The 28000-nt window shown below is 39.9% G+C and overlaps 2 protein-coding genes across 4 annotated transcripts in view; both read left to right on the top strand.

Moving 5' to 3' along the window:
* The window catches only part of slc8a2a (solute carrier family 8 member 2a), a 29385-nt gene extending 14916 nt beyond the window's left edge, over positions 1 to 14469 (top strand). The window contains exons 2-13 of one of the 2 annotated variants that reach the window (XM_061055989.1): positions 185 to 582; positions 1245 to 1382; positions 1955 to 2182; positions 2263 to 2544; positions 3456 to 3890; positions 4481 to 4842; positions 6745 to 6848; positions 7414 to 7431; positions 8410 to 8522; positions 9801 to 9900; positions 10811 to 11071; positions 12270 to 14469. In XM_061055989.1, coding sequence (XP_060911972.1) covers positions 247 to 582; positions 1245 to 1382; positions 1955 to 2182; positions 2263 to 2544; positions 3456 to 3890; positions 4481 to 4842; positions 6745 to 6848; positions 7414 to 7431; positions 8410 to 8522; positions 9801 to 9900; positions 10811 to 11071; positions 12270 to 12646 — 2754 coding nt within the window. In that variant the 5' untranslated portion in view covers positions 185 to 246 and the 3' untranslated portion in view covers positions 12647 to 14469. The remainder of the gene's footprint in view (positions 1 to 184; positions 583 to 1244; positions 1383 to 1954; positions 2183 to 2262; positions 2545 to 3455; positions 3891 to 4480; positions 4843 to 6744; positions 6849 to 7413; positions 7432 to 8409; positions 8523 to 9800; positions 9901 to 10810; positions 11072 to 12269) is intronic. The other variant, XM_061055991.1, reaches the window with a different exon arrangement.
* Positions 14470 to 15579: 1110 nt separating this feature from the next.
* hnrnpl (heterogeneous nuclear ribonucleoprotein L) lies at positions 15580 to 27184 on the top strand. Of its 2 annotated transcripts, XM_061055987.1 has the most exons (14): positions 15580 to 15722; positions 16134 to 16252; positions 18155 to 18392; positions 18971 to 19058; positions 19172 to 19266; positions 19373 to 19445; positions 24170 to 24205; positions 24486 to 24554; positions 24644 to 24894; positions 25196 to 25317; positions 25430 to 25631; positions 25721 to 25778; positions 26523 to 26618; positions 26729 to 27184. In XM_061055987.1, the coding sequence occupies exons 1-14, from the start codon at positions 15639 to 15641 to the stop codon at positions 26785 to 26787; spliced, it is 1590 nt and encodes a 529-aa protein (XP_060911970.1). In that variant the 5' UTR covers positions 15580 to 15638; the 3' UTR covers positions 26788 to 27184. The 2 variants fall into 2 exon arrangements, with proteins under 2 accessions (XP_060911970.1, XP_060911971.1); XM_061055988.1 differs by lacking the exon at positions 24170 to 24205.
* The last annotated feature ends 816 nt before the right edge of the window (positions 27185 to 28000 follow it).

Below are 28000 nucleotides of genomic sequence, written 5' to 3'. Positions count from 1 at the left end.
TAATGATCTTCAAAGTGGTTTACTTCTTTTATTTTTTATTTTGCACCAAGTATCAGAGATCATTAGACAGCTAAGTTAAGTGTTGATTCCTTCTGCCTTTTTAAATTTCTTTTAGAGTCTCTTATGTCTTATAAAAGTTAAATCATCTAAAGACATGTTTACACCTCTTCCTCTGTTCCTCCAGGAGAGTCCTCTTACCCAGCGCCTCCCTCAGAGACCCCAGGCCCCTCCACACTCAGGGATACCATGGGACCCGTTCACCTTCCCCCCTTCCTCTTCCTCCTCCTCTCCCTTCTTTTCCTGACCCACCCTTGCACCTCCTTCAGGCCGCAGTTTGTGGAGCGAGCGTCTGGCCCTGAGCAGCCTCAGTCCTCTGCTAACTCTACCGGTAAGAAGGCGTGTGCAGGGGTCGTAGTGTGTAAGCCGGGGATCCTGCTGCCGGTGTGGCTTCCTCTCAACCCTCCAGTGGGGGAACAGGCGGGGAGAGCAGTTGTCTACTTCATGTGTCTCATGTACATTTTCCTGGGTATCTCCATCATCGCAGACCGCTTCATGGCCTCCATCGAAGTTATCACCTCTCAGGTATTATAAACTTCATGTTTGTTAGAAATGAAATACAGCCACATTGACACAGTCATTCTAACTCCATGAAAGAGACAAGAATAATGAGGGGTGCCAGCCTGGCTCAGTGGTTAAATCGTACGTCCCATGTGTAGAGGTTATAGCAGTTAATGCAGAACCCATGACATGATAAGCCACAAAAAAATCTAAAAACAAAAGACAGAAAGAATCATTTTAAAGGTTGTTTTCATATTAGTCTGAAACATTAGTTGGTTATCCATCTGAGAAATTCTTGTTCTTGGCTGAGCTAACAGGACATCAAACTTGGCTCAACTGGTTGTATTAACAGTAAAGTGAGACGGACACAGTCCCAGGAGAAGACGGCGACAATAACATATCTGAGTTATTATTCCCTGGTGGTGGTTCTCTGACATGTGTTATCACAGATGATTCCATGAAAGGTCTAAACACAGGATAAAGATATATTAAAGCATATTCAAGTAGATTATATTCCATCATCTTAAAAAAAGACTTCAAACAGTATTAACTCAAACAGTTTAAAATGTTCATTTAAAATATGTTTTAAAAACTTTTACATCCATTGCATGAAATGGAACTTTTGTATCCCGTAAGTTCATTGTTGACATCATCTTTGACATGTTCACAAACATTTGTACCTGCAGGAGAAAGAGGTGACCATCACTAATTCTAACGGAGAAAGGACGGTAACGACAGTGAGAGTGTGGAACGAGACTGTGTCCAACCTCACACTCATGGCCCTGGGCTCCTCTGCACCCGAGATCCTGCTTTCTGTTATTGAGGTACAAAAAGCATTTCTCATTAACCCTTTAAAAAAATATGCTTAAAATAAAAAAAATGTGAGCCTATTTAAAAAAGGTTTTAAATAGGATGATGCATAAGTTGAACATCTGTATGGGCTGTTATCGGCTCTGTTGATGAACATTTTCAAATAATATAGCATGAACCAACATCAGTAGCCGATTTTAAACTGTTGTGTCGCATCAATTTAAAGCTGAGAAGTTAGTAAACATGTCTCCTGATTCAGAAATAAAGGTGTATTATTGAGCAGAAGAAACAAACTGATTTGTTTACATGATCAAACATGAAGAAGGTGTCAGCAGTGTGGGGGTCAGAGACATGTTCCAGTGACATTTCAGGAGGAGGAACCACAAACAGTAATTTACATATATTCAATAACACTTGTTGAAAACTCGACTGGTGTGATTTAAGCATCATTCCTGTGTAAGAACAGTCGGTTAACAAGGCCCACACATTTGTTTTATTTCTTTGTAACATGACTTTCAAATTCAGTTTCCTAAAGTTACTGATTTTTTTTCAGTGGGATTTGTTTCTGTCTCTAAAATGCTGACAGGTGTGTGGGCACAACTTTGAAGCAGGTGAGCTGGGCCCGAGCACCATCGTAGGCAGCGCTGCGTTCAACATGCTGGTGATCATCGGGCTGTGTGTGTCTGTAATCCCCAACGAAGAGTCACGAAAAATCAAACACCTCCGAGTGTTTTTTATCACCGCTTTCTGGAGTATCTTTGCCTACATTTGGCTCTACCTCATTCTGGCAGTCATCTCACCTGGGATTGTAGAGGTGTGTTTCCCATGACTACATACATGTTCTAAATCAAGTCTGCCTATCATGTGGTGTTTATATATTCCCTGTATTACCAGGTGTGGGAGGCTATAGTGACGCTGCTTTATTTTCCGGTGTGTGTGGTCTTGGCTTGGATCGCTGACCGTCGCCTTCTCTTCTACAAGTACATGCACAAGCGTTACCGTGCCGACAAGAGGCATGGCATCGTGGTGGAAATGGAGGGTGACCTTGCCCCTAAAGGCATCGACATAATCATGGACGGAAAGTTGTCAGATGGGGGTGCTTGCCCTGAAAACTCCTCCAGTGTGACAGTCTCTGTGCAGACCGGCAACGAACTGGACCAGAAAACCAACGACGAGGTGAGACAGGTGGATCAGGGAGGCACTTTGATGAGGACACATCATCATCATCATCATCATCACATCATGAGTCGAAAATTTAGTTGTGCATTATTAAAAAGGCATGATGACAGAAGGAAGCTACTTGTATGGGAACATCTTCCACACTCTCAATCCAACACAGAATCTAAATTTGTCTAACTTTGAAGCTACTTAATTTAATTTAAAAGGAGAGTTTCTTGAGATCAGGAAGATTTCATCCCCAGTAGGAGTCTGTTGACATGAGAGCTTTAACTGCAGGAAGCCGATCAGTAGGAGCCTTAGGAGTTTCCACAGTGTCCTGTGAAAGATCCCTGCATCGGTCCTTTAATTTAAAATCCATAAAACTTCCAGGAAAAAACAAAACTTTTTTTAAACATGTAAAACTTTCCTGAAATTGTCTGGATGAACTGCATGTTTGAAAGCATACAGCCAGATTTTTCACTCCGACATTGGGATTATTTTCCTGCCAGCCCGCTAGTATAATTTCCACAACAAGTCTGGGTGAGTCAGTGTGTGAACACAGCAGGTAAAATGCAGGAGAATTCACTGTGAGTGAGCGCAGGGGGTGATGACATTTGTATCACACACCTGCTGCTCAACATCTAATATTTATGCACATTATGAAGTTGCTTCATACTCTTTTCTGCTCGCCAGTATGATCTTTTTCACTCTTTCTTTTTCATTGTGAATTCATCCAATTACACGTAGAACTGATATAAAGTCTAAAACTGTCATTATAGCTGTGGAGCTTGTCACTAAGTGCACAGTCACTCCTCTTAGAAATAAAACTGCTAAGATAAATACCCAGGATGTACAGCTTTGTTAAACAAAGGAAGCTTTAATTTGAAATATGATGCATGACTTTATAACCTGTTTCCTCTCTTGCATAGGTGGTCCAGATCCTAAAAGACCTGAAGGAGAAGCACCCAGACAAAGACCTGGACCAGCTGATTGAGATGGCTAACTACTCGACTCTGGTTCAGAAGAAGAAGAGCCGTGCTTTCTACCGCGTTCAGGCCACGCGCATGATGATCGGCGCTGGAAACATTTTGAAGAAACATGCTGCTGAGCACACGCGTCGCTCTGGAGGTCTGGATTCTGACAAGGCCACGTGCTCACACATTTGTTTTGAGAGCGCTCAGTACCAGTGCACGGAGAACTGCGTCTCTATGAGCGTCGGGGTGATCCTCGATGGGGGGACAGGCCAGGACACCTTTTATGTGGACTACTGTACAGAAAACGGCTCTGCCAACGCTGGAGCTGACTATGAATTCACTAAAGGAACTCTGGTGTTTAAACCAGGGGAGACGCACAAAGAGATTAAGGTGAGCAACGAGAAGAGAAGGTGTTACAATGACAAAAAAAAGTCTCAGTGACACGATAATGTGAGTGTGTCACTGCTTTTACACTGACAACAGAGAAAGCACAAGCTGACCCTTTGAACACATTGACCATTATTTTATATTTGAGTAGGAACAACACCTTTTCACTTGATTAACATGACTCAGGTTGATGTATTAAGAATGAAGAAGAAATGGAGCACCAATATACTACAGCTCTTTGGATCATTTTGAATTTAGTTAATATTTGAAATATAATTCAAGTAAAGCTTTAATAAAAAAGTTAAGAAATGCTTCTGATCCTGACTCACTCCATCCCATTATGTCTGATTTGCAACTGGATTTATAACAAGATAAGCGAGCGAGCTTAAAACTAAAGTAGCAATAAGTACATGCAGGAAAGACGCCATGCTTTTTTTTTAAATCCAAGAAAAGAGATTCATCCAAATGATTTCTTTTTCAATGACTGTGTGAAGAGTTTTGACAATGTGACTTCAGTTTTTTCCAGCTCATGGTAGCTAAAACAAATTTCCCCAGAAATGTATGAGGAGAGTAACCATGTCTTTGCTCTTTAGGTGGGAATCCTGGACGATGACGTCTTTGAGGAGGATGAGCACTTCTTTGTGCGTCTTCAGAACCTGAGGTTAGAAGAAGGTGGAAGTGAAGGGGCAGGAAGTCCACCAAAGGGGAGACTAGTGGAGCCGCTTGTTGCCACAATCACAATCCTGGACGATGACCACGCTGGCATCTTCACCTTTGGCCAGCAAGTGCTGCGGGTCAGTGAGAGCACGGGCACGCTGACGGTCACAGTGGTGAGGAACTCAGGCTCCAGGGGGACCGTCTCAGTACCATATCATACAGAGGATGGAAGTGCCAAGGCGGGGGTGGACTACGAGGACACCAGAGGAGAGCTGGAGTTCACTAATGAACAGACCAGGTGAGACAACATCACAAACTTAAGGCAGAAAGAGGGAAATAAAACTCAGGAGCCACTAAGTCTGATGGATTTGTTTCCTAAAGCATTGATCTATACTTCACCAGGAAGAAGACATTATGACTCATCAGATTGTATCTTTAACATGGAGTACATTTAAGTAGCTACTGATTGTTGTGACCTGAAACCAGCAGCTGAAACTTTATAATAAATAAAAACAGACACAGTGAGAGGGAGAGAAGTAAAGAGGAAGCATGGTTCGATACAAAGTAAGCATAAACAATGAAATATCAACACTGTTCAACCTTTTTGTGTGTGAAATTTGGAGAAATACTTGCATAAAAATATATTTAAAAAGACTGAATTGACTCTTCACAGGGATTTAGCTAGTAGCCAGTACATTAATGTTACATAATACTGATAATCGTCCCTCAGTCCGTGAATCACATGCGGTCTGAGTCCAGAGGGGGTGGATCAACTGTGATCCTTTGACCACTATTAAAGAAAGAAGTTTATAAACCAATAATTAAGTTGTTTAGCAATTAGAAAATAACGTCTCAATCAGTATAACATGGAATAGCTTCACACCGAGGAGGTTCCTGGTTTGAATCCCCGTTTGACAGGAGTCTCTCTGTGTGGAGTTTGCATGTTCTTCTCCTGCATGTGTGGTTTCTCTCCGGTTACTCCGACTTCCTCCCACAGTCTAAAGACATGCTTGTTAGGTTCATCTGTGACTCTATAATTGCCTGTAATGTGAGTGTGGCTGCTTGTCTGTCTCTATATGTGAGCCCTGTAATTGACTGGTGACCAGTCCAGGGTTTAACCCCGCCTCTCGCCCAATAACACCTGGGATCAGCTCCAGCCCCCCCCCCCACAACCATGAACAGGAAAGCGGTAAAGATAATGGATGGATGTTTTTGGAAAGATCCTACCAACAAGTCGTCAGTGGGTTTGGTCTTAAAATGTTCATTGTTAATAAATCATTTTAACAAAGGACAACCAAAACCTAAAACCAAATTAAATTTGATTCAAAAGATAGGTGGGAGTCGAGCTTTAGCCAACAATTTGAAAAACAAATGATAGAAAAACTACCTTTTGGTCAACTGTTATCTGAAACAGTAGACATAATAACCACATGATGAAGATGAACACAGCATCCTAAATGTTTTTATTGTGATCCATTAGTGGATCCATAGTCCATAAGAAAATGCACATGTTAACCTCAGTGAAACATAACTATGGGTTATCAGTCTCACTCTCCAGGTGGAGGAGGTCCTAATAGACAGAGTTACCTGACAACGTGACATCTGAGGATTATCCCACCCCCGCGATCAGGTGTGGGAACCTCCAGTCACCCCATGTAAACCAACAGATCCTCTTCACATTAAATTTGCAGGTTATATAATCTGTGTTTGCACATGTGCTAATTGTACACTTAGTGAGACAGTTGTGTAACGTGGGGCGTCACAGTATAGAGCAGGTGACAATTGGGCGCACCCTCTTTACTGAAGGTATTGTCTGTGCTTTTTTTGTCTTCTGTGTTTATATATTTTCCTTTCAAGTTTTTAGAAGTTGTCAGCATTTCCCACTAGTCTACTAAACACAGATTAACAAAAGACATTGTCCTGCTGCATGTTTGGCTGTATTTGGTTGGCACACATAGGAGCAAAAGCACTCTCTGTTAAAGTCTGAATTATTTAAAGGTCCATTGTTATTAATTATTTAGCTCACTTGAATTTGCGATGTGATTTAGGCAGCAGAGTAAATGTTTTAAATGGGGAGGAAAGGTATGTTAATGCACCTTTAATTTATCATTTTCAGTTTATAACTTTATTATTAGTTAATGAAAGAAAAAAATGCCATCTCTGTATGTGTCTGTGTGCGTGCATGAATGAATATCTCCAGTCAGGTCTTAAAAGTGCGCATAATAAATGTGGAGGAGTACGAGAAGCAGGAGAACTTCTTCATCGTGCTCGAGGATCCCAAATGGCTGAAGCGAGGACTCTCTGGTGAGTGTGGAAGCGTTTTTAATGTCATATTGAGCTTCTTAGTAACTTGTGTTTTCTCTGTTATGGTAATCAAACAAAAGCCTCTGTTTACATTCACATAAAATAGCAACCATCCAAAATAACGGCAGCATATCATGTAGCAAAACAATAACAACAGGCACAGAGGCGGCTGAATGCTGGGACCTGCGTCACAGACAGTAACCCAAGATTACATGCTGCTGCTCACTGCTGTCTCTGTTTCAATGCAGCACACGAGCCAATTATGACTTTAGTATCCTTTAGCTGCCTGTTTCCTGTAAGCTTAACGTGTTAAAAGAATGGTGCAGGAATTGGATCTGCACTTGTTAGTGGAGGCCAAAGAACCAATTAGATTGTAAAGTACAGTAATTTATCTCTTTGGGGAAGAGTGGAAATAAAGGCTAACAGTTAGCACTTTGCATGCCTGAACTGCTCACAAAGTGTATCAAGTTTTCCTTTTTACATTTTAAATGATCTCAAGTCACTCTTCTGTTGTGTTTATCATTTTGTTACATTGTATTTAATCGTTGTGTGTCTGTCTTCACAGCTCTGCTGCTAAACCAGGGTAAGATGGTTTGGTTGTAGGCTTGCATGTTAAAGGTGCTCTGAGCAGCAGTTTTAAAAAACTAACTTATTTATGTGCATTTTCAAATCTGCATGGACAAGAAGTGGGAGCTTAAGTCCCATAGCATCAGCTGTGAAGTACACACGTTCATCACCCTCTTTTTCTGTGATATAAGTTGGCCTGTAGGCTACTGATTGCTGAAGGAAAAACATCTGATTTTGCTACATGTCATTTACAGTCCCAGGCCTTTGTTCAGAAGAGGGCTGTGGTCTTTTAATCACTTACATTACTTGACCTTTTTCAGAAAACTCAAACGTATGGCCAAGTTAGCAGAAACCAATATGTAAGATAAAGTTAGGGACAAACAACAAGCTCAAACAAAGTCCTGAGCCCAATATCCTCTTTATAATAGAACAGAGGATGGGTTCTATAATAGAAACATGTCCGATCATTGAAGCCAAGTTCTCTCTTGATGCTACACACGGCACCTTTGAAAATGTTCATCTTGAAGCTTTATTGTGTGAAACATTTTTTGTTTGCATGATGGGGTTGTTTGTTTCATAAATAACCCCATGAACTAAACGCATGCCAAAGAACATTTCTGGTAAAAAAAAACAAAAAAAAAAAAACAACAATAAAAACACACACACACCCAAAACAAAGCAATACTTAAGAGTAATATTTAAGAATATTCAGCAGAGTACTAGAAAAGAACAAGGACGTTATAATTTTTGTCTTTTTTTGCATTTGGAGAAAAAGTGACAATTTATTTTGATAATAGGGTTCAAATGAACCTTTTGTATAAGTGCCAGTTAAACAATTTTTTCATTTATTTGAAATGATTTTAAACTTATTTCTGTAAGTATTGCAAAGTCCGTCTCTTGTCTTTTTTTCTCTCATGCCTGGTCATAAGATATATATTTTTATATTATATTTTATATATTTTTTTATTAATGAAATGTCTGTTTTCCCTGACAGGTAACCCCACCCCTGAGGAAGAGGATGCGCGAAGGATCTCCGAGATGGGAAAACCTATTTTAGGAGAACACAGCAGACTGGAGGTCATCATAGAGGAGTCCTGTGAGTTCAAGGTGTGTAAGGCTGATTGAAGATATCAGACTAATAAGTCCACTCTGTCCTCTGTCCAATAGATCAGTGACGGTACAGACAACAGGTTTGATTCAGTTTAGGTTCAGGTAATATGAAGCAGACCTTTTTATTGATATCCCACACATCTGAGAAGAAATATGAAGATATGCAACCTGTAGGAAACTGTGAAACATGCTGTAACAACTGAACATTTCAATATTGAACATTTCTTTTACTGGACAAACAAACTGGTATTAAGGTGGCATTTCTTTAAAAGCTTTAACACGTATGCATTTCAGAGGTAATAGTCGTTCGAGACACACAAAAACAATGTTTTATGTCTGGAGAGTTTACGTGTCTTTTTAACCACCTTGCACCTTCTTACACATCAGACTCTCAATGGAGTACTGGACCAGGTACAGTTTCTGTCAGCATGCTGTGTGTTGTGACCTGAAAGACCTTTCTCATCTCACTTTCTCATTTATTTACCATTGATGGAAAACTACTGAAAATTCCCACCTTCTCCTTTTCCATTATGAACATTTCTCATGCATTGATTTGAACTGAAGCAGTTAGTGTACATCCATCCATGTGTGCTGTGTGTGGAAGGTTTTTTCACTTTATTCAAACTCTGTTAAAAAGTAAAGCATGTTGCTTTGTTGCTGTTCTTCATATATGTGCCATAAAGTGTGTCACACTGTGTCTAGTTTATATCAAAATGCAAATGAAAGGATAACGCTTTTTATCACAGATGTATTATTTCCTTTCCCCATCTTTAATTTGACGAGGGCCACGGTATCGTGACACAAAGAAAATCTCCTTCAAAGTATCCCTTAGGGATCATTTGATCATTTATTTATTTATTTATTTACATTGGATCCCCTTTAGTTTTTACTGCAGTAACAACTATTCTTCCTGAGGTCCATACAAATTCACAACATTAGTGAAGAAAATAAAATACAATCACAGACAAACCAAGGACTGATACATTTCATACATTCATAATGTCATGAGCACATATATAAAATATATAAATATACACATTCATATACATGTTACATGCGGACCAAACTGATTTCTTTTTTTAAAACTGCGTTCCTTAACCCTTGTTTAAAACTCATCTTGTTGGTGATCTGGGGTAAGTTTAGTGGCAGTTTATTCCAGATCAACATTGCCCTGTACATAACAGTTCTCTTTAAAGCCCTGTTTATACAGGGGTAACAAATAGAAAACATGTTGTATTATACATATGATGAACCTGTGTCAATGTTTGATTTCAGAACACAGTCGACAAACTGCTGAAGGACACAAATCTGGCTGAGGTGCTCGGCACTCACTCATGGAGAGAGCAGTTCATGGAAGCCCTCTCAGTCAGTTCAGGTCGGTGAATAGTTTAAACTCTATGTATCATTTTGAGTTACTCTTAATTTAAATATTGTGTAAAATTAAGAAAAAGGGTTGTGGATCACTTTACTGAACTTCAGCTTCAAATCCATTCTGAGCTTTCATTTCAGTCAGGGTTTTCTAATGTGTGTTATATTTTCCGTTTACTCAGGTCAAGATTGTAAATTAAAGGAATGTTTCCTGGTGGAATAGATTTCCATAATTAAGTGTTACAACTGGAAGGATTTCATTCTTCTGTTAGTTAACTAATCTGGGACAATACGTGATTTCCTCATGTTATTTGTAAATGTTTATCATTTCTCAAACCAACCAGTTTCAGCATTCATTTACCTTCATCTGTCTGATTAGTGGATTGATACTACTCTCAAGTATGTCTGTTGAATATTAACATACACAACAAGTTCAAAGATATTTTTGGAGATTTCCTTGTGAGCCTACTCTCGCACAGTTCAACGAGAAGACAAACCAAACTGTCGTGCCTGTACAGTATAAAAAGCTTTCATTACATGAGCTTTCACCTCAGAGCGATACGTTCAAATCATCACTTACATCATTTATAACAGCACAATTTGTCCTTGTTGTATTATTTTCCACCATCTCAACATAAGCTTTGATCTTTTGGTCAGGTGTTAAGTAAACCGTATGCAATAAGACTTTCCACTGTCCCTAATGCTGGAAAAAATGAAGACTTTCATAATTTATAGGAAGAGTAAAAAGGATAAATATGAAATCAATCCAATCATTGAGTACTTGATGATAATTTATCTGCACACTATGTCCACAACTATTGATTATATGAAGGCGCCTTGTTACAACTTTCTTGTTTGCAGCCTAATTTGAGGTGATAAGCTTGTACCTGCATCACCACTGTGTCTTCTCTAAACAGGTGATGGAGATGAGGAGCAGCGGATGCCGAACTGCTTCGACTATTTCATGCACATATTGTGCATTTTCTGGAAGATTCTGTTTGCTTTCGTCCCGCCAACAGAGTACTGGAACGGCTGGGCGTGCTTCATAGTGTCGATCTCTGTCATCGGTATCTTAACAGCCGTTATCGGAGACCTGGCCTCTCATTTCGGCTGCACTGTCGGCCTGAGAGACACCGTCACTGCTGTGGTCTTCGTGGCTCTGGGGACTTCACTTCCTGGTAAGTGGTTCTAACATAGACTAGTATAAGAAATGGAGGTAGTGTTGTGACGTCCCCAATTTGTTTGGGGTCTACCATTTAAAAGCCCTGAGTTTGGCATTTATTTGTTTTTGCCTTCTTGTTTGTCAGAGCGATAGGGGAGACTATACTTGTTGATGGACAGCTTTGGTAGCAACTCATCAAACACATGTAGAGGCAGATGTTATCCACTTTTAAGTCCAGTTCAGATTGAGGTTTCTGCCTGTTGAGGGCAGTTGTTCTTTGCCTCTGTCTGTGTAAAACACATTACAAAAGTCTTAAAAGAGTCTTAATATAAATTGTTATTTGGCACTTTATATAATATAAACATTTTATGAGTTGTAAGTTATATTCAGATAGGGTGGTAGAGCTGGAGCAGAGTGAGAGGTTAGAAATGTCTAAATTGCTAATATGATATTATTTAAATTGTGAAACTTAGAGAAATAAACAGCCAAAACAGAGTGAGTTTAATAACAGAATCCTGAAGAAGGTAGCTGTGCCCTAAAGCCTGTCCTTCTATATTCGATTAATAGGACGATAATTTACATAAAAACATATCAAGGTGTATTGAAGAAGACTTGAAACAAGAGGTCTAGACCCTAAAGTTATTAGGAAAATACCTACTGAGGTAATACATTACGTGACAAGAAGGCTTTTTTCCTTTAGCTCTTTACAAATTGTGATTCTGCAAATTTCATTACGTCTTTCTGCTTACACTTTGCATCCCAAACGGCGTGATATCAGTGTCGCAGTTTGTGATTTCACAATGCATCTTGGTGTTGTGGAAGCACAAGATGCACAAGGTGTGAACAAAGAGTACGAGCCGTACATACACACACTCAGACATGCACACACACAGCTGTTCCACCCTGCTTGCTTGACGTTACATATCGTAATCGTCTCCCTCTGGTTACAACTCTGCTCTGATGGCGGCTCAGAGGGACCCTTACACCTCTTTAAGTTTGCAGATAACAGGCGTAAATATCCAGTTTTCTTCTATGGGTAGTCTCTATATTCTGTGAGTGAGTCTCAGGTTTTTGCTATATTTTTGCATGTGTGTGTCCCATGTTGAAGTCAGTGTGTCAGTCATGTAATCCTGGGAATAATAAAGCACTAAATGGTTACTGTGTTGGATCAAATTACTAAAGTATATTTTCTATCTTCACTCTCTTGTCTCCAGATACCTTTGCAAGTAAAGTGGCTGCCACTCAGGACCAGTACGCAGATGCATGTATAGGCAATGTGACAGGAAGCAATGCTGTGAATGTGTTTCTGGGTATCGGGTTGGCCTGGTCTGTGGCTGCTGTGTACTGGGAGGTCAAAGGTAAGGTCTTCCGTGTGGACCCCGGCTCGCTGGCCTTCTCCGTGACACTCTTCACCATTTTTGCCTTTCTCTCTATGGGAGTGTTGATGCTGCGCCGGAGGCCGTCCATAGGGGGCGAACTGGGAGGCCCGCGGATCCCCAAGATCCTCACCTCATTGCTTTTCTTTGGACTCTGGTTCCTCTACATCCTCTTCTCCAGCTTGGAGGCCTATTGCCATATACAAGGCTTCTAAGAGAGCACCTCAGAGGAGAGAAACAACAAAAGCACATTACCAGGACATCCACCTGTAAAGTACTGCAACTACTATCAACAACTGCTGCCATGGTTCATAATAAAGTGTGTGTGTCACAACACTGCAGGACAGTTCTGATCAGTAGAAATAAATTGTGACAGTACTGATAACGTACAGTGACGTTTTTCATAAAGGAAGGAAAACTGTCATTTCTCTGTGATGTTGCTGGATTTTGCTCGATACAGACTTGAATACCTGCAGGCTCCTTACCTGGATTTCAAGTTTGGTGTAGTTTCTCCTCGTGCTTAAAGAGGCTGATTCCAAAGAGATGGCCTAATGTAGTGATCAAATAAGAAAATAATAATGGGTGTTCTGAAGTTGTGACACATAAAAAGCCCCTCTAGTATCAGAAAATATGAAATCATTTAAAGTCTGTTGTTTTGTTTATCAGAACAAATCAAATAATCATAAGGCCGGGAAATGAAGCAAAAAATAGAGTATTTGATACAGATCAGTATCAATGATCATCTTTATACATTATAAGATCAATTTGCCTGTTTGTAGATCGTCCTCATAATGACAGAGGCCTGGATAAAGTTTATACACAAGTTGTTCAACATTTTTTGTGCTTTTTAAAAGGTTAGGTTAGTAAAATCGGTAAAAACACTGATTGAAGCCGTTTCATGTTTGACTTGGGCGTCTCTCTGACACTTGGAAACACTAAGCCAGTAGGGGCTTTGGGCTGAGCTACCTCTCAAATTAGCTCAGCACGTTTTTAGGTCTTTATTTCTTTAGTGTTAACTGGCTCCTTCTCTTCAAGACAAACAAAGTTAAACCAGTAAAAACAGCTCACCGGGCACAGGATGTAAGGAGGGGGCTAAATGTCTGTATAGTTGACACATTGTTTCCAATTTAGGTCAATAATTTCCTCCTTTTCAGAGGATAATGGGAGTTAACTATCGACATTGCCACTAGGTTTACAGCTCGAACAGTGTTTGCAGGCGTGATTTCTAGCATGCGCTTCATGGTCAAGCAAAATACAGCAGACTAACACTTCCTGTTGCGTGATAGGCTGTCTGGTTCATCTGGTGACATATGACCAAAGTTAATCTGCTTTATTCCCATTCATTTTACTGCAATCCTCTTTCATGATTGCTTTATGGCACAGCTGTGGCGTATGATCGTAGTGGCCACTTGTCAAAAGAGGAATCCGCACTCAAATGGGCTTTTTTAAAGTTTGTTTTCAGAAAGCATTAACCTGTGATATGGTCTGTTATACAAGAGGTGTTATAAGCACGAAAGAAGAACAGTTACCACAGTTTTCTGTGCACAGATTTAGATACTGTAACTGTAAATGTTTGAGTTGCAAGCCAATCAGAAGCAAGTATTTCCCCAGTTTAATTTAATCAAAAGTCTGAAAGCGAAGCGGCAGTTTTGTGAAATCTCTCTCAGATAAAGGGTTTTAAGCACTGTTTTGTTTCTTTTGATGCACCTACTGAATTTGATCTCTCTATAATAATTGGTAAAAGTAATGATCAGAAATGCACTACATGGACCCACAATGTTGAAATATATCATTCATAAACAATTAAAGAGCAATGATTTTTGATGATTGAATAAAGACATTACATTATAATTGTACCTAGTATCTGCCAGTGAGTGTGGCTTTTTGAAAGGGATTTATTCACCTCTGAAGTCTTATCTGTTTATTTATCAATGGTGTAATGAAATGTATTTGCAATGTCATGTATTTGATCTAATATGAAGAGAAAGAGATTGTAATTTATTGTACGTTGTCATAATTACATTGAAATTTTAAGTGATTGTGTCTCCTTTGGATCTATTGCACACACCCTGTTTATTTATTTTTTTATGTTAATTTGTTTCTCATCATTGAGAATAATTTGTTTTAGAATTTTAAATGACCAGAAATTAGTAAAAAATCACAACATTTCACATAATAGGATAACATGTAACAAGTAAGACCTTACAAAAAAGGACCCAAGGCAGACTTAAGATTTTTAACGAGGACATTTACAAAGTTAGACTTTATTTAAAGTGACTTCATAACAATTTATTACCATTAAAAAATCCACTGAGAGCAAAAGTGTGACATCCAATGCCACATAACCTCTTGATACAGGTTTTATGCTAGGCACCACATGTCCTGAAAAGTAGGCCACAAAGTATTATGCTCTTTTTGATATTTTTTTTATCATGAAAAAAACCTGCTAATTACATGTAAACATCAATTTAAAAAAAATAGCCCACATTGATAAAGGCAAGATGGTGAAAAAAACAAAAGTTCATTATTTATCAGGGGAATTGCACTGATTCTTCTTTGCAGCTTTAAAAAAGGGTAAAGACCATTCAGGATATTGGGAAACTTCTAGTTAGAGTTTGCTAAGAAGAGCATTCTGTTAGGATACTGTTTTCATAGGTTTTATAAGTGACAGGTGTGTTACAGGTCAGCAGGCTTAATGCTTGGACCCTTTAAAATATTTAAGCTATGGGTAAACCCCGCCTCCTCTCCGAGAGGACAGGATATTGTAAATGATTGACAGGGTGAACATACCAATAATAAAACGTGTAGCGTGTGACGCTCTACTGATGCATTCAATGTCATGGGCAAAAATAAAACATTGAGTCAGCTTTGCTCTGTATTCGTCAAAATTGTTGCCTGGTCGCATTTTCAGAAAAGTAATCGACATTTTAAGAAAAGTTATGCTATGTTCACAACGTTTTGGCACCGTTAGAAGTAATATAATCATGTCTCAAATAATTTTAGATATTGAATCTGTTTCACATCTGTAGATTAAAATGCGTTTTTATGGACAATAAGAAATTATCAATCAGGGTGTATTTAAAGGCTCTAAGAAAAAGCAATGGATAATGAAAATCCGAGTCTTCAATTTGAGCCGTTCAGACATAGTAGTCCCTTTTCCTATGCACCTTGAATGCAGCAGTAGGCCGGCACAGGGGACAGGACAACATGGCTGCTGCTGCGGGCCGATACTACGGAGAAGGCGGCAGAGCAACGAAAAGACAGAAAACTGAGGACGGAGGAATGACAACGGTAAGGGTTTCTTTCAAGCCGGTAAAATATAGTTTTATCGAGCAAAAAAATATACACTTTCTTTCCCTTCAACGAGAGGAGAGCCACCTAGCTAACCGACGCAATCAAATTCTCGTTTGCTGCAGCTCTTAGGTTAAACATTGTTATTTGCCACAGACTTCCTGGTTTGTAAAATAATTTTTAAAAAATGAATAATATATTAAATATATTTGCAGGGCTAAATTTAGAAGGATTGTAAGTTAATTGTAAGTTACAACATTTTTTAGACGAAATTTGTCGGGTTTTTTTTGTCGACCCCCCTGATTGTGACCCTGCTGAGACCCACACCCCCCCCCCCCCCCCATTGTGACCCTGCTGAGCCCCCCCCCCCCCCCGATTGAGACCCTGCAACCATCATGTCATGTGTTTCAGGAGAACTACGATGACCCTCATAAACCGCTGCCCTCTCCGGTGGTGCACATCCGGGGCCTGGTAGACGGCATCATGGAGGCAGACCTGGTGGAGGCCCTGCAGGAGTTTGGAGCTATCAGGTAATGGCAGAGCTCATAAGACTGATTATCAGATATGCTCATTGGATTCACTGTTTCTTTGGGGCAGTGATGGGATTCCCATCCTTCATGTGTCATGGATAAAGATGCAGGACCATTTCACACTCACAGACAATACTGTATAAGCACACGGTCATCTAATAATCAAAGTGGTATATTAGAAAGTATTTGAAGACTTCATACATCCTGTGGAGGAAGAGGATTGATTCATTCCAATTACCAATATCATCCTTGTTTTGACTACTCTGCATGTCAAACCTACCCATTCATACCTGTTCACACACTGATGGCAGAGGCAGCTATGTAAAGTGTCTGTCTGTAATAACTAATACATTCATACACATTCACATTTGGGGTCAAAGGCCATTGCACACTGAATCAGTTTTTTTTTTGTCCGAAACCGAAGCACGGTAAAAAAAGGAATTCAATCTTATGTTATGTCAATTAACTCAGAAACTTAAGTTCGTCGTTATTTTTTTCGGAACAGGTTTGATTTTCTGTGTTTTTTCACATCCATCCCTGTGTGTGTGTGTGTGTGTGTGCGTGTGTCTGTAGTGTCCCTACCTCAAACTGTCAGTCGCTGTTCATGATCAATTGCTTCGCAGAAATGGTGTCCTGATGTGTGGTTCCTGGATAGAGAGCAGCGTATCTAACTGGACCACTGACATCCTGAAATACACCTGGGAGCGATCGGGATAATCCTGCAGCTCATTATCAACAGGAGAAACTCCTTTAGTCACATACTCGTCTTGTTTTCATGTGGACAGACCCTGTTGTATTTTTTCAAGGAATGAAAGAACCACTAAATCATCTTCACTGCTTGATCACTGTGATGAGTATGACACATCAGTAATAGAAAAATAAACGCAGCGGACTCAGTGTGCGTAACTTGTTTTTTGTTTTTTCGGATTACGGATCCAATAAACCCGCCTGAAAAAAAACAGACTCAGTGTGCAAAGGCCTTAAGTGTCATGCCCAAATCACAATGACATATGGCTGCAGGAGCTGGGGATTGAACCCCAAATCAAATTTGGCAGTTTTGGCTGTCTGCACCTTTTCTTTTTGGTGACAACATTATTTTGAAGGGAGTTTCCATACATATTGTTTTGTTTCTATCAAAGACTTTATAAAGCATGGATGTAGTCTCAGTCACGGCACCCCATTGGTTTCTGGAAAGGCTGTTTCTGATAGCGGTCACCATATTGAAAATGCTGACTCTAACTAACTTTTGGTCAATCTAGTAACAATCAGAGATGTGGAGTTGAGGCGGGTCTAAAGCCTGCTGACAAACCACTACAACATACGCACCTGCCTGACAGTCAAATTAATCACGCCTCAACGAGTTATAAATAAAACTCATCCCCCATACAATAACAATAAAAACAATGAGCTCTTGATACCAATTTCATTTTATGGCCCAGGCTGTAAACGTGTATTTCTGCTGTAAAAAATTGACATTTGAATATAGACCTTTACGGGACTCCTTAACCTCAAGTCGACACCGGACGACCTGCACGTTTTCTTGCTCTTTTTTTGCCGCCTCATTATTTTCATATTTCAACACCAGAGGTTGCCGCTTGGCTTCTATCCTGAACAACAGAGGGCTGAGGTAGCAACTTGTTTGTCATAGAAAACCCCTTCCTAAGAACCATAAGCCACCAAATGAACATCCCACTGTATTAAAGAAGGTTTCAAAATAGCTGTTAAGACCTCAAACTGATGAACAAAATGTTTCCTGAGGTCAAAATAAAAGCTAGAATGAGAAGTGGGACAGTCTACTTTAATGGAAAAATTCAACCAAGCTGCCCATGATTTTGAAACATTTATTATACTCTTTGTTTTTATAAGCATGGTAATCTTTATTCTTTAAATATTTCTTCACAGTTATGTGGTTATGATGCCTAAGAAGCGCCAGGCCCTGGTTGAGTATGAGGACATGAACGGCTCCTGTAATGCTGTAAATTACGCAGCAGAGAACCAGGTTTACATCGCAGGACACCCAGCCTTCATCAATTACTCCACCAGCCAGAAGATCTCCAGGCCGGGGGACTCCGACGACACCCGGAGCGTCAACAACGTGCTGTTGCTCACCATCATAAACCCCATCTATCCTATCACCACGGTAACGTGACTTAAACACCTGTCATGGTTGAGTGCGTCGTCTTGATTGATGCTGCAGTGTTTTGAAGTAGATACTGTACTGATGAATTACAAATTCAATTTGAATCATTCATCAGATAACTGCTTTAATAAAGGGATCAGGTTCTTTTCTGAGAAACTCCTTTTTAAATTAGAGCTGCTGATCTACATGCATCAATCACATGCTACACTTATTTCCCCAATGTTTTGTTTTTATGTTTTAAGATTGATGATTCACAACACACCTTGAAGGGTAAAGTCCTAATCTTCTACATTAGCATGACTTAGGAAAGCAAATAATAATAAAAAGATCCATTCCATCTACTCAAGAGAACAGTCAAGAACCTCCAATATCTTCTAATGCAGAGTGTCTGTCTTCTAGCTCCATATACACACTGTGAATCGAGAATCTAGCAATGTAAACTGGGGTAACATTCAGCAAAACAGTCTGTTTTGTTGTGTCTATTTATGCGCTATATTTGAATTGACATGTGTGCTCTCTCAGAGTGTTCATATACGACATCAGGAGATCCTTCTGAACTTATCCGTATGCCCCTGCAGGACGTGCTCTACACCATTTGTAACAACTGTGGTCCTGTACAGAGGATCGTCATCTTCAGAAAGAATGGTGTTCAGGCCATGGTGGAATATCCTTTTCAGTATTTTGATTATCTCCATGTTGATGCTACTTTTGGATAGACTAATACTGTGCCATATATGAATGTTTCATTCTAGCTGAACCTTAACTCACTGCTGCTACATTTGATTCAGTCCAGAGTGCACAGAGGGCCAAAGCCTCTCTGAATGGAGCAGACATCTATTCTGGCTGCTGCACGCTTAAAATTGAATATGCCAAGGTTAGTGTACGCCTGTATCCAACCAACCTTTGTACCTGTTCACTGAGCATTAGAAGTTAATGAGAGGAAAATAGTTTTGATTCCTGTAATTCAATCCTCTCTACAGCCAGCGCGCCTTAATGTCTTCAAGAATGACCAGGACACGTGGGACTACACAAACCCAAACCTCAGTGGCCAAGGTAACCTGCAGTCCCCTATCCTTCCTCCCCCCCCCCCTTTTTTTCTTCCTTCTCCTCTCATGGCACTGTATGGGATGTTAAGGGTTTTCTCTGCCTCCGGGGGTATTGCCTTTGATCACACATGAATGTTCACCATGCTGCTCAGAGGCAGTATTCCTGCGATGCCTTCACAGCATTTTCTGGCCACACAGCAGTGCTCAAAGTAAGGGCATGAGGAGCAACCTCAAGGGCAGCCGACCTCGATTACAGGCTCATCATGCATGTGAGAAGCAAAATGCACCCGTCACAGAAGCACACACACAGTCACACCATACCTCACATAGGTTCACATTTCCCTGTACAGCATGTCACAGCTGCACGAACTCACAGCCCTGCCTACTCTAGTCCAGGACACATTACAAAGACCATCACACCTGTTAGCATTCTTTCACACATAGTGGAGATTTGATTAAAGCTGAGTGACTTGATGTGACCACTAGGCACACTTAAAGTTAAAGGTCCCAGGATATGGCAAATATATTCACCAACATTTTGATTAATCTTTCCCTAATTATATTGAATTAATTGTGCTGCTAGTAAAAGAAGTATCCTGAAAATGATGGAGACCTGAAGCACAGGTTATTAGTTAAACATTAGAATGTAGTTTGACATGCTAATGGAAGGATTAAGAGGGATTATTTCTAAATGTAAGAAAACTAAAACAGAAAAGGGATAATATACTCAATAGAGCAGCTACATTAATCTATACAACTCTGTGTCTCTGCGATGCTTGTCCAGAGACACAGCCGAAAAGAGGGGCTGTAAACTGAACTGCCACCTGCAATATTTGTTTATAGTCGATGACTCCTGCAGTGTTTCTAATTTTAAAGGTTTTTACAGAAGGCTGAATTGGCCTCTGTTGTCCCCTCCTTTTGCAAAACAAGCAAAGACAGTACTTTGAACAGGAAGAAAACTGTCCCAACATTTAAACCCCGGTTCTCTCAAATTCCCTTTTGCAAGACGCCAGGGGGCTGCAAGCTGAGCTGCTGCAAACTTAAATTCAGGGAGTGTCTGTGACACTATCACGGTGTACAATTACAATTATTCATGAATCAAATCTTGACACGGGTCTAAATTAGATTCAGTATCAAAACTGTCTTCTATAGATACAGTTCTATTTAACAGAAAAGTAAAAAGTGGAATTTTAGTTAAATTATGACTTATATTTTTGGGCGTAATTTTTGCATGTAACCATTGACGGTGGAACAGAAGACCGCACACAGACGCATGTCATGGGACCTTTAACATAAAACGTACATTACAAACACGCTTAAAGTGTCTTGACTTTATTGAGCTTTCAAAAAAAATATTTAGAGTGACAAGTGTTCATGGAAAGGTTTTTCAAAAGTAGAGATTACATCAGTAAAATGTTTCACAAAGAACCTGATTGAGAAGACATCACTGCAATGCATACTGTTAAATATTTGCCTTCAATTCTTTCTGGGCAGCAATATTCTATTGCTCTGATTTCAGACTTGAATCCAAACAGAAACATTTCTTTTGTGTATGTGTACAGCCACACACTGTTAAACAATGCAGTTGTTTCCTTTGTACACCACCAGGACCACAACATGTATATTCCATACAGGTGTCCATACGTTTCTTGATTATCTAAAGTTTGTGCTGCCTTACGATCCAGAGGTACTCCTTGTGTCCTCACTGTGCAAACTCATACAGGCTCACCTCAACCCTCTAAGCAGACACAGTGTGACAGCAGCCACAGCTAATGTAAACTGCTCTGTGGCACACATCGGACACAGTGGGGCAAAAATACCGGAACACAACCTCAACTCAGTACTTCCTTATTCCACGTCCATCACCACCCTTTTCTCCACCACCTGACATGGGACTCATGTACTGTTGGTGGTGGACATTAGCCGCCATTTCAGTTTGAGGGACAGAAATACTCCAAGGCCACTCGAACAGACATCTCGCATATCCACCGCCACAGACTGATGTTGATAGATTGATAGAAGCATCAACCACCAGCTCTTTACCAGTACAGCACATCTCATCTGCAGAGCCCCTGAGGAGACACAACACATTGATGATGAGGGTGGGGAGTCATTTGTGTGGTTGTGTGGCCACGCCTCCTAGCCCCTTGGAATATGCCTGCCATAACACAACCACAGGGGAGACCGACAGAGGAGTTTTCAGACACACTCAGCCTGACCAGGGAACAGACGACACCACATACTGGGGCAGTAAACAAAAAGAGAGGCCATGAAAACACAACGAGCTGAACATCCACGGCAACACACAGCTGAACCGCCATGACAGCACATCATCATGCAGATATTCCAGATGACTTATTGTCATGCTAGATGCCTTTTTTATTTTGCAAGTGGCCTACAGCTATTAAACCAAATAAGCAAGCATCACGTGAGCGTCCATTTTTACACGAGAAGAAAAAATCCACGGGGGGGCCTATGAAGACACAAGCATCAAACACCTATCAAGCATACAGATTTCAAATCCCTTACCTAAACTTTCTACATTTAAGGACTCTGGTGTTTTGTATTTTCCCCTGTACCTTCTACCCCATTTCCCTCCTCTCTGTGCTGTTCTTGTGTTTCTGCGTTGTTTCATTTTTCCATTTTTTTGCACTGGCCCATAGTGATGCCCTTTAACGCCTCCCGTGTGATGCAGGTTTGGCTCAGTGTGTCTGTGGACAGACAGCCCACTCTCAAACGGTGCAAATGTCCTGCTTTGTGATCAGAGCACGGTAAGCTGGAAATGAGCCTCTTAATAGTAACTTTGAATACAAAGCGGCAGCAAGTCACAAAAAACCGAGCATGGATGTGTGGATGTACTTTTCTCTCTGGTGGTGGGGATTCAAAGAAAGAAGGAAGGAAGGAAGAAAAGACTGAAGGAAGAGAATGAGTTGAGGCTGGATTCAAGAGGTTGGCTGGAGGCATCGTTGCTGAAGACTGCCCCCTACCTGCCCACTGTGTCCCTTGCTCCTTGTGTGGTGCTGTAAGTACTCGAGAGAAACGAACGAATGAATCTGACGTTAATGGTTGAAAGTTATTCTTTATGAAAATAAAACAACTTGTTATTTTCAGAAACTGTTTTTTAAAAGTTTATAGTATTATATAGGCCCAGAGTTATTTTGGGGTCTATTCACTGTCTCTGATCATCTGCATCTTGTTTTCCAAAGGAGTGAGCATTACTGGTCAGAAGTAGAATATTACATGTTTTTAAGTTTAGTGCTTATTGTTTTTATTTACTGGTTTTAGTAAAGAGATAAGGCAGCTTCTGAGGTAGAAGTCACACCTGGTGATGAAACGTTTAACATCACCAAAAGAGTTTTTTTATGTGCTCAAATAAGGGTTAAAATAGATCTAAGATTACAGGGGTTTATATCTGTGTTACTAATATTTCAGAATTTGTGATATGCACATTGCACTAATCATGAAAAATACTATGCAGAATTGTGTGTGGAAGTGATGCTTGTAATTTAATTTAGTTTGATTAATTTAATTTATTATAATTTATTAGTCTAGAGGAGAACGAGAGACGGGTACAGCCAGACATGGACCCAAAATACACACATTCTGGACTAGTGTTTCATGGAACAATTAATGATTTTCAACTCAAGGCAAATACCAAGTAGGCCCAAATGTATTGATTCATTTCAAATCTGTGTAAAAGGAGGAGTAGGCATAGTGACGTCACTGACGTAAATTATGGTCAATTTAACAGTTAGTAAAAAAAAAACAATATTGTGATAAGTGATTTTCCTAGTGATTAATTTCCTAGTTGGTTAAAGGAAAATTTTAATTCAAACAAACGGACTAGTCTGAAGGTAAGAACACACTCAGAGAACAGCTCACATTGACCGTCCACGGCTCCAGACCTGCCTACAGGCTGCAAGAGAGCTTAACCACAACATCTGACCGACATGAAGGGCTGCCAAATATATGAATCATTTGTTTAACTGACTTGTAGCTCTGGTGCCGCGAAGGTGACCGTTTAATAGTTTAGTTGTATTCTTTGTATTATTATTTTCTACCAGAAGAGGGCGCTATCTGCTTTTTGCTTCTCTTGTTAAACTTAAGTATCCGAAGAAGTGAGGCTAACATGATGGCGAAAGCAAGTTCATCTTTTTTTAAATATTTATTTTTGGGCTTTTTTGCCTTTATATGACAGAGAGAATAGGAAACTGGAGAGGGGGATGGCATGAGGGAGCCATAGATCGGTTATTATTGAGTAACACGTCGGAACGATAATCAAATCATTTGCAACACTTTTAATAATGGAGTTTGATCGATTCTTTGTCGCAGCCTCACAACACTGAATGATTTGGTATTTTTGTTTTTGTCAGGGCATGATTATCTTGAAGTGTAATTGAGTTGTTTTTGAAAATGCAACATCACAAACATTTTAATGTGACAAACTTTATTAAATTCTTTCCTTTTCACAATGTTACATAGTCATCATGCCTGATGTGTTTTCACTCCTGATGTCATACCTCTGTCTTCTCTTGGTTTGTAAGAACTGTTTAGTTCTCTTAGCTTCAATAAAATGTTTTTAGACTGCAGCTCATACTGACGCTCATTTCCTCTCAGATCTTGTTGAATGTTTCAACTCTTTATGATCGGCTAGAATTTAAAAGTTGTGTGTTTTATACAGTGTTGACAAATGTATACCTTTTTTAAATCTGGATTTGTGTACCTGCACAGATGCTGATGGGGAAGGCAATTGGAACAATTCACAAGGTGTGTGAGTTTGTACTTGGAAGACTAATATCAGAGGTCTTTTAAGATATGTTGAAAGCTTCTCTTTCTTTATCAGTCACATGTAAAAACTTAAATCTCCATTATGTCATATTTGTCAAACAGAGCCTGCAGACTGTTTTAACGCTGACCATGTCAGGCCCATCTGTTGCATGTCATTCACAAGCTTGTTCTTTATCACAATTAACACTCATGAGGTGCATCTTTTAAAAACTGAAGCAAGGCAACTGCTGGATAGTCAACTTTAAATGTTCCATTTCAGATCCAAACGCCAATCCTAACAAACGCCAAAGGCAGCCGGCTCTCCTGGGAGACCATCCACCGGATTATGGTAAAGATCCAAATGTCTGACATCAAGAAGAATGAACATACACACACACACTGCATCTGTACCTCTGATGGGTTTTTTCTCTGATTAAGGTGGTCCTCAGGGAGGTTATCATGGCTACAATGAAGACAACTACGGTCCTCCGCCCCCCCACCGCATGGGGCAAAATATGGGTGGCCGTGGTCGAGGTAGCCAGCGTTATGGCCCTGGGTATGGACCCCCACCCCCGGATTACGGTCCTCATGCTGACTCACCGGTTCTTATGGTTTACGGCCTCGAGCCCGCTAAGATCAACGCTGACAAGGTCTTCAACATCTTCTGCCTGTATGGAAACGTCGAGCGGGTGAGTAGACAAACTCTATGGATCCATTTCTCATTGGAGAAAAAAAAAAACACTGGCCTATAAGAAACTGGAAATAAAGCTTTTATTTTTTTACTTTCTACATTTCATTTGAAAAATTAAAATAATACAGCTACTCCCAAGTTAAAAACAATTGTGACTTCAGATGGTCAGCTCTAACTGTTTTTAAAAGCTGCCTGAGCGGTAAAGACGAGGGCTGTCATGTTTGTTTACTGTAAAAACACAACTCTTGTTTTTGTTGTTTTTGTTTGTGTAAGTGAGCTGGATGTTTTTCTTCCCCTAGATAAAGTTCATGAAGAGTAAGCCTGGAGCAGCGATGGTTGAAATGGGAGACTGTTACTCTGTGGACAGAGCCATCACTCACCTGAACAACAACTTCCTGTTCGGACAGAAACTCAATGTTTGGTAAGTGCAGCTGTGCAAGCCATCACAAAGTATTAGCATAGTTTATAAAGGGAAACCCGTGCAGACTGCAGAATTCCATATACAAAACCGTTGTCTCTTCTCCCCTTGGTAGTGTGTCCAAGCAGCAGGCTATAGTGCCCGGACAGTGCTACCAGTTAGAGGACAACACCAGCAGCTTCAAAGATTTCCATGGATCTCGAAACAACCGTTTCACCTCTCCAGAGCAGGCCGCCAAGAACAGAATCCAGCATCCCAGTAACGTCCTTCACTTCTTCAACGCGCAGCCCGACATCTCTGTGGAGATCTTCAACCAGGTGAGAAGAGGCAGCAGGTGTTCTGTCCAAAGCTACGAGTTACCCACAATCCCCCTCAAATGTTTGCTGACACCTGTCCTTCCTTCCAGGTCTGTGATGAACTGGAAATTAAGAACCCTGCAAGTGTGAAGCTTTTCACTGGAAAGAGTAAGTCTGGAGAAATATTAACGATTATCCAAAACCGTACACACATCAATTTAGTTCAGTGTTTTAAAGTTTGTCGTATCTGTGGGGTCTATGTCACTGATATTTCCAAAGTGATCCAGTTTGTTGCTTCATCTGTATCAGACTTGTCTTGATATTAAAAGTGGCTGACACAACAACGGAAAGAATCACAACCCGTATGGACCCTTTTGTTAATGCAATCATCAAAGCTACCAGACTCCATTGACAAAAACTGTCATTTTACTCTGTAGAACACAGGAGGGGATTATCTACTTCCTCCTCTATCTGTTTGTTTTTAGGGGTTTTGTTACACAGTGATTGTGTTGGATTAACATATCCATTACCTCACAACCTCACTCACCAAGCTAACAGTGGACTAGCAACTTTTGTGTTCACGTTTTTGAGTCCTGTGACTTTGAAGAAGGCGATGTAATTTCTGGTTCTGGTTTATAAAACAAGCATTTGCTCTAAGAAGTTATCAAATTGGAACGTACCATAATTAAGCTCTAAGCGCAAGCTGCGGACTAAATTGTCCTCATCTCGAACTGAATGGTTGTGTTAGCATGCTAATGGTAGCGCTCGTAGCTTCACATTCAGGTAGACATGTAAATACGGTTCAGACAATATCAGACTCACACTTCTCACTCATTGTAGACAGTCATGACTCAGATATTCACAGAGGATAAACTTGATTATTTGTAACATGTTTTACATTCTGCCTTTAAGGTGAGCGGAGTTCGTCTGGTCTCCTGGAGTGGGAATCAATCAATGATGCTATGGAAGCTCTCGCTTTGATGAACCATTACCAGATGAAAAACCCCAGTGAGTTCTGATCTCTTCACTTGAACATCTCAGGAGTGATGTTTTTAATATTTACATGAACTGTTACTTTCAAAAGTTACCTTTAAAAAGCTTCTTTCTTTTCTCCTCAGGTGGGCCTTACCCATACACACTGAAGCTGTGTTTCTCGACTACACATCATGCCAACTAAACACTCCCCTCAAACTCTTTGTAACATTTTGTGTCTTTGCATAGAGTATACTGTCGTTCTGTTGTCACGTCTCTGAAACATTCGATCAGTATTGACAAAAACTAGCCTTGATGTTAAGAAGGCGTTACTCAAACATTGAATTTGTATGATTTATTTTAGCTTTACCATGTTTTCAACTAGATTTTTTGTATTTTATTTTGTGTGTTCACAACACTAGATTTAAACATTTCAATGTTGACCTCAGTCTTTTGTTTCTTTAATCTAGTGAACAGTAACTATGATGTCACTACTGTTGAAAGCAGGCTTCACATCTTCAGAGATATTTAGTTTTCTTCCTCCTGATGAGAACACATTCATGTCTTTTCATTGAGAAATAAACTATGTTTATTGTCAAGTTCTTACAGAGAAAAGCCGTAGTTTTCTGTATACAAAGGTCAGTGACATATTGGTTCTTCTTGTACTACAGTGTTGTGTTTCTACTCAGACTGAAGAATATTATTACCATGAAGATTAAAGGATGGCATACGTAAGAGATGGTTTTCTGTATGAAAATGATTAAGACACAATCAAAATGTCAATGTTCAGTTACATTTTTAGTAAACATTAATGTGAATGTTATCCTGTCAGGAATAACTCAATCATCGGAAAATTCTCAGTTTTTTGTTTTCACATAGATGCAAAAGAAAATTTATGAATCCCAAAAATATTTCACAAAATGCAAAAAAAAAACATTTATTAAAGTGCAAAAACATTTAATAAAGTAATATTTAGTGAAACGCAGTAGAATCACTGGTTCCAAACTACCCATCTCCACGGAAGCCTTTACAAAAAGGAAATGAAGTCCTACACTTTCAGTGTTCTGAAATAGATTTTTCCAGTGACAGAAGTTTAATTGCGCTTCACAAACTGTTTATTGTAGTTTACTGAATATTTTTGCGTTTCATTAAATGTTCTTGGGTTTGGGGAAATGTTTTTGTTTCGCGTTCTGTGTAATGTCTGCAGTTGACTTTCAGGGCCACCGTAGTCTATGGACCAAAACAACTGAAGAATTACTTTAATTGTTGATAGTGCGAACAGAGGTGCAGAAAGTGTTTTTGAAGTTCACTGCATATCAGAGAAATGTGAACAGAGTGAAAACACCCTCAGCCTCACTGCAAGCTCACACCATCACTTTGATGACAGGAGTACAGGTATACATTGATTTCTTATTCTT

Source organism: Labrus mixtus, chromosome 14, assembly GCF_963584025.1.
Source record: "Labrus mixtus chromosome 14, fLabMix1.1, whole genome shotgun sequence".
NCBI lineage: Eukaryota > Metazoa > Chordata > Actinopteri > Labriformes > Labridae > Labrus > Labrus mixtus.
This window is presented reverse-complemented; position numbering and strand designations above follow the sequence as displayed.